General features: G+C 38.7%; 1 protein-coding gene across 1 annotated transcript; it reads left to right on the top strand.

The window, feature by feature from the left end:
* Positions 1-5,719: 5,719 nt before the first annotated feature.
* Positions 5,720-7,324, top strand: LOC146915328 (uncharacterized). The gene has a single exon (XM_085721321.1). It carries the CDS (start codon positions 5,720-5,722, stop codon positions 7,322-7,324), a length of 1,605 nt encoding a protein of 534 aa, XP_085577447.1.
* The last annotated feature ends 217 nt before the right edge of the window (positions 7,325-7,541 follow it).

The raw sequence follows: 7,541 nt of genomic DNA, 5'->3' as shown, positions 1-7,541 counted from the left end.
TCCATCCATCATCTGAAAGTGCTTCATCAACTGTTGTAGGTTCAATCATTGAGATCAGTTCAATCATTGACTCTTCTTGTCTGAAGTATGATCTTGTTCTTCTTGGACTATCTTTGTTTCCAATGGTTAGCTCCTCAGGATGTGAAGACATGTGCTTGAAAGTGTTTCTGGGAGGATCTTCTTGATGTGAGCCATCTTGTGCTTCATCAGAAGCAGTTTCATCTTGCGCTTCTGATGTGGGTTCAGCTTCTGGACTTTCTTCAGATTCAGCTATCTGATCAGGTTCTGGAGTAGCTTCCGGAACCTGTATCTCTGCAACACTTTCACCTTGCTTTGAAGTTTTATCTTCAAGCTCTTTGTCATCAAATTTAACGTGCATAGATTCTTCAACACAGAGTGTCTCTGAATTATACACTTTGTATGCCTTTGACCTTTCAGAGTAACCTAAGAAGATTCCTCTTTGGGTCTTGGCATCAAATTTCTTTAGGTAGAGCTTATTATTTAGAATGTAACATGTACATCTAAATTGATGAAAGTAAGAGATATTGGGTTTCCTTCCTTTAAAGAGTTCATATGCTGTTTTCTCCAAAATAGGTCTAATATAGATCCTATTTTGAACATAACATGTTGTATTCACTGCTTCTGCCCAAAAATGTTTAGCCAAATTGTTTTCATGGATCATGGTTCAGGCCATTTCTTGTAAAGTTCTATTCTTTCTCTCTACAACCCCATTTTGTTGTGGAGTTCTAGGAGAAGAGAATTCATGGATGATTACATGTTTTTCACAAAAAGCTTCAAATGGCTCATTTTCAAATTCTCCACCATGATCACTTCTGATTTTCAAAATCTTTGACTCTTTTTCAGTTTGAATTTGTGTGCAGAAGTTACTGAATACATCATATGCATTATCTTTACTTTTCAGGAATTTCACCCAAGTCCATCTGCTGTAATCATCAACAATGACTAATCCATATTTACTTCCATATAAGGATGCAGTACTCACTGGTCCAAATAAATCAATATGGAGTAGTTCTAAGGGTCTTGAGGTTGAAACAATGTCTTTGGTTTTAAAAGATGATTTCACAATTTTCCCTCTCTGACATGCACCACAGAGTGCATCAGAATGATAGTCAATGTCTGGTAGCCCTTTGACAAGTTGTAACTTACTAAGCTTAGAGATTAACCTCCAGTTAGCATGTCCCAACCTTATGTGCCACATCCATTTCTTATCATTACTGATAGAAGGCAAATCACCTTCTGATCAGCCAGTTCAGAAAAATTTATTTTATAGACATTATCAACTTTCTTTCCCTTGAACACAATTGATTTGTCTTCCTTGTTGATTACTGTGCAGTTGGTTTTCTCAAAAAGCACATCATAACCATTATCACAAAATTGACTAATGCTCAAAAGGTTATGTTCAAGACTATCTACCAACCATACATTATTAATTAAGGTAGAGGAATTACCAATAGTTCCTATACCTATGATCTTGCCAGATTGGTTGCCTCCAAATTTCACACTTCCTGCTTCTTTCATTGTTAAGCTGAGGAAGCTGGACTTCTCTCCTGTCATGTGTCTTGAGCAACTGCTGTCTAGGTACCATGATCTTTGCTTTGGTGCTGCTTTTAGACATAACTGCATCATTGACATTTTCAGATTTAGGTATCCATTGTCCTATGGGTCCTGAAAGGTTAGTACTTAAGGCTTTACTCTTCACTCCTTGTACCTTGTGCTGTAAGTTGGGTTGCTTCTGATTAACCATTACCTTTGGTTTTGGTACTTCAGAAGCAGTAACTGTCTTCTTCTGAAACTTAGACTTCAGAACCTCAGATTTTGGTTTCACCAGACTCTGAGGTACATGTTATGATCTTTTCAGGATCCTGATCTTTGAAGTCTTGGAATCAGATTTGATCATTGCCTTTGGCTTAGAGTTCTTTGGCTTTGAAGTAATCTTAGCCTTAGAACTAGAAGCTTCAGGTTCTGATTGAACAACAGTTTCCAACTCAGCACCTACAGGTACAAAAACTGTTTTCAGACCTTCCTTGATGCATTCACAACATGCTTTGAGACTGATTTCATTTGGTTTCCCTCCTGAAAAACCAATCCCTTTGCCATTGTTTTTGTAAATGCTATAAATTATAGAAGCCACTCTGCTTCTGTCAATGCCATATATGATAAAATCTTCAAGAGCAATTTCATGGTTGCTTAAAGGTTTCTCATTACACTTTTCTTATAGCTTCTGACATAAGAACCTGAGCTTGTCTTCGTATGTTTTACAAATGAAGTCAAAGTCCCTAAGTCCTTCTTTAGAAGCTTTCAGATCCAATAGAGTTGATTTTTATTGTTTCATTAACTCAACATATTTTTCTTTTAAATCCTTCAACTCATTGGTTCTTTCTTCAAAATGTGTAAGAAGTTCTTTAAGTGACTCAACAAGTTCATTTCTGGGAATTTTGGAATATACCTCGTTTTCATCTTCTGAGTCTGAATCTGATCCAGCTTCTGAAGTTGCTGTTGCTACCAACCCAACAACTATCTTTGCATCTTCATCAGCTTCCTCTTTATCAGATCCAGATTCACTTTCCAAATCATCCCAGGTTGCCATTAAACTCTGCTTGATCTACTTCTTGAATTTGCTTAGTTTGAATGTAGACCTCTTTGACATGTCCTTTGTCTTTTCTTTTTGAAGATTAGGACATTCAGCAATGAAATGTCCAGGCTTCTTACAGTTGAAGCATCCCTTCTGATCTTCTTTCCTTGAGCTTCTGGAGTTACTCCTCTTGGTTAGAAACTTTCTGTTCTTCTTGGCCAGATATTGAAGTCTGTTTGAGAGCATGGCCATTTCAGCAGCATCTGGTTCAGAATCTGAACTTGATTGTTCTTCCTCTTCAGATTCAACCACTTTAAGAGCTTTTGATGACTTGCCTTTGGATGGAAGAGCTATTGATTTACTCTTCTTAGTAGACTCATGTTCATTAAGACTTAACTCATGAACTTTGAGAGAACTAATAAGATCTTCGACACTTAAAGTGATTAAATATTTAGCTTCCTCAATGACAGTCACCTTTGGTCTCCATCTTGCAGGCAAGCTTCTGAGTATCTTGCTTACATGGTCAGAAGCAACATAGCTCTTCTTTAGAATTTGTAGCCCAGAGACTAAGGTTTGAAACCTTGAGTACATCTCCTCAATAGTTTCATCATCCTTCATCTTGAATAACTCGTACTGATGTACAAGCATGAGAGCTTTAGCTTCTTTGACCTTCTTGCTGCCTTCGTAGTTTGAACAGAGAGAAGCAAACATAGCTTTAGCAGTGGATTTGTCACTCATCTTCAAGTACTCTGCTTTGGGTATGGCAGTGACAAGAGCTCCTCTGATAATATGATGCTTCTTGTAGAGTTTCTTCAGCTCTGGAGTATGTTTCTTTCTATCCACAGCAGCTCCCTCTTCATCAAGGACAAGGTCACCAACACCATCTTCTAGAATATCCCATAGTTCTTCATCTAGGCTCATGATATAACTATAGAAGTTGGTTTTCCACCAAGAAAATTCTTCAGCATCTCCATTGAACTTTGGAACTTTTCCAACACTAGATCTCTTACTATCACTATAATCATGTGAGACATTATTATAGCTAGTTCCATCAGGAGTAGGAGTTGGAATAGGACCAGACATGTTTTTCTCAGATCTTTGACTGTTACACGGTTAAGTGATACATAACAGACCAAGGCTCTAGATACCAATTGAAGGTGAGAAAAACACAAGAAGGGGGGTTGAATTGTGTTTTTAAAAATTCTTCGTTTCTCCTAAAACTGAACACACTTGATCAGAAGCTAAGTGAGACAGCTTCTGAAGTGGTAATCAGAATCTAATTGCAGCGGAATAAAACAGAGAGAGAAGAAGAACGACATAAAGCAATTATACTGGTTCCTTCCACAATCCGGAAGTAGTCCAGTCCCCCTTGCACTTCCAAGGAGATTTCACTAAGAGTAATATCTGATTACAATTGCTCAAGCACACAAGCAAGAGACTTCCTTTGCTCAAGCACACAAGCAAGAGACTTCCTTTGCTCAAGAACACAATCAAGAGACTTCCCTGCTCAAGCACAACTGCAAGAGACTTCTAACTAAACAAAATTACACAGAAAATTGTTTGAGGTTGAACACTTGATATACAATCAGAGGTGCTCACAATACAAATCAGATACATACTCAATGACTTAAGAATTTCTAAGATATGACTTTGAGACACAAAAATTCTAAGTGAATGCAGAACAATTTCAGCAGAGGTTTGGCACTTGTAAAAATGTTGTAAGTCTTTCGTTCAACGTTCTAGCATTAACGTTCTTGCATTACCAATTCTCTAAGTCTTCACTCCTTTATATAGAGGTGTGAAAGAGACGTTGTGAAATTGCCAGCACATCAAAGAGTCGTTGCTGAAGCTTGATCTTTCACCAATAATCTTTTGCCTGATTTGGTTGTTGTCCTATGAAGAACCAATTTGAAATCCATTCCTTATCCAAAGGAACATCTATGCAGGCGAAGCCGTATTCTGGAGTTGTTTTCTTGTCTTGTAGTGTGGACACAAAACAGAGTAGTGGAGAAGGTGGTTATACAGTTCGTACAATAGTACAATGTCAACACTTTCGTCCAAATTGCAAGCACATGCCTTCAAACACCTTTGAAATGACCGTTGCAATGTTCCACTAATTTTCTGCTATGTTTTCGAATCCAATAGACAGCTTTTGCAGTGTTGATTCTTCAATCTTTGAATCTTTGCAAAGCCAGTTGATCTTCAGCTTCTGGTGAAATCACTTCAGATGAGGCAGCTTCTGATAACGCAGCTTCTGATGATGTGACTTCTGGACCTCTTGTCTTCAGAAGCAGTAATCTTCAGGAGCACCATTTCTTCAGGAGCGCTTCACTCTCTTCAGGAGCAGCTTGACTTCAGGAGCACTTTACTCTCTTTAGGAGCAGCTTGACTTCAGGAGCGCTTTCCGTCTTCAGGAGCGTATTGCCATCAGAAGCGTCTAAGCTTCATTTTCTTTTGCTCTTTATTTGCTCATTCAGAACCAATTAATGATGTAACTTTTTAACTGTGGTCCTGTACACTTGAGCAAATATTAGCTAGTCCAATTTACAATTTTTAATACCTTGTTATCATCAAAACTCCTTACGGTTCATTGTTAAACACATTTTGTCCCAACATAATAAATGAATATTAAGGGTAAAAGTGGATTTTAATTAAAATAATAAGGGTAAAAATGTAATAAAAGATGATAAGCTAGAAGCTATAAGCTCAAACGCTACTTCTGGAATAGCTTCTGAAAAATAGCTTATAAGCTATAAGCTCGTGTTACCAAACGGGACTTTTTTTGTAAAACGAGCTTATAAGCTAAAAGCTAAAAGCTAATGTTTTAGTGTTACCAAACAGTCCCCCTATGTAAAATCTAAGCTTGGATTCATGATCAGTGCGAGAAGCCAAGCAAAATGATATTTTAGTTTGTGAGATTTGGTGACCATTTGAGTTTTTTAAGATTTTTTTAAGGAGAATGCTAACCATTGCCCTTGGGGCATTGGATAAAGGGATAAAAATAGAAATATAGTATTGGAAAATGGTGAAAAGTGATAAATTTAACTTTTTAAAAGTCAAAATGTTGTTGAAACCAATGCAAACATACTACTTTTGGCTTCGATAATCGTAACCCTAATGAGTGCAATGAGTGGCGATTTTGTTTTCTCTGCTCATGGTAACCGCAACCTACTACAAACCAAACAGCCACCAGACCCCAATCGATCTCCACCACCAAAGTCGTCGTTCCGCGACAAGTTACTAGGATCATCCCAAGAAATACCTGTCCGAGAAAAAAAGGACATGATTCAGGCTAACCTCGTCCGTATTGAACTCGAAGATGGAAACCGCCTTCTCCCCAAAATTCATCTAGACCCAAAAGTGTTTCAAGAACTCTGCACACCATGGAAGGACGTCCTTGTCGTAAAACTATTGGGAAGAAATATTGGCTCTAATACTATGAGAGACCGTCTCCAAAAAATATGGAAACTCCAAGGAGGGTTTGAAATCATGGACAATGACAATGGTTTCTATATGGTTAAATTTGACCAAGCTGCAGATAAGGAAAAAGTCGTTACCGGTGGACCCTGGCTGATCTTCGATTACTGTCTTGCAGTCTCCCACTGGTCTCCAGAGTTTGCTTCTCCAGATGCTAAAGTAGATCGCACCGTGGTTTGGGTACGTTTTCCAGGTCTCAATCTAGTTTATTATGACGAGAGCTTCCTGTTAGCTATGGCCTCAGCCATTGGTCGTCCAATAAAAGTCGACACAAACACCCTGAAGGTTGAAAGAGGAAAGTTTGCAAGAGTCTGTGTAGAAGTCGATCTTACTGTGCCAGTGGTTGGAAAAATTTGGGTGAACGGCCACTGGTATAAGGTTCAATATGAAGGGTTACACTTAATCTGCACCAACTGCGGTTGTTATGGCCATTTGGGAAGGAATTGCGCCACCACTCCAGTCATAAATGAAGAAACCACAATGCCTCCCCATCACACAGCCGCCGTCAGCCACCATGGAGAGAGCCACCAACAGGATCAGCTCCACGCCATTCCCACTCAGCTGCAATCAATTCTGACTTCTCAAAACGGTAATGATTTAATTGCTTCTCCTAAAAATTTGTCACCTGATAATGGGAAAGTATTTAGCATTAAAGAAGGAAATAAAGAGCTTCATGGTGACTGGCTTCTTGTCAATAGAAGAAAGAAACCAACAACCAAACCTGTCATAAACTCTACCAAAACCGCTACTACCAAGAATAATCGCTTTAGTGCCTTGTCTAACATGCCTTCAAAAGTCAACCCAGGACCATCAAATACCAACTTTCCCCCACGTCCTAAATCCAATGATACAGCATGTGCAAATAAAAGCCACACTGAACCTAAAAGACGGCGCCAAGAAGAAAATAATAGTGACCATACCATTGAATACTCATTTTATACCCCTATCCTTGTCCCCACTCAAACAACTAAGCCTGCTTCAAAAGTTCAAGTGGCCAATACCCACCTAATCACGCAACCTCCAAACATGCAGCTAGAAAAGACCATCACCATATCAAACAATCACACAAATACCACTTTGAAGACTAGCACAAGCCAACAACCTGAAACCAACAGTATCCCTTCCAACTTTTCTCCTACCAACACCACTGTTGACAACAATGAAAACATGCAGTTTACACCAAATAATATTGATGCGCACGTGGAAACCAGTGAAGAGAACCATGACTCCAGAGAGGAGCACATGGTCACTTAGCCTCTCTCTTTTGCCAACTCTCAGTCTTTTGGTTTTTGTTATGGAAGCTCTTTTAGATACTTCAATCCTCTCTTGGAATATCCGAGGGTCTCTCAATAGCAACGCCAGAAGAAATTTGAAAGATTTGATTAGAAAGCATAGACCAACCTTCATGGCTATCCTTGAAACTCATGTTCCTTTTGCAAGACTCTCCAACTTTTGGTCTAATAATGGTTAC

The sequence above is a fragment of the Medicago sativa genome, chromosome 6 (genome assembly GCF_051527215.1).
Source record: "Medicago sativa cultivar Bolivia chromosome 6, Bolivia_mono, whole genome shotgun sequence".
In the NCBI taxonomy this organism is placed as follows: Eukaryota; Viridiplantae; Streptophyta; class Magnoliopsida; order Fabales; family Fabaceae; genus Medicago; species Medicago sativa.
This window is presented reverse-complemented; position numbering and strand designations above follow the sequence as displayed.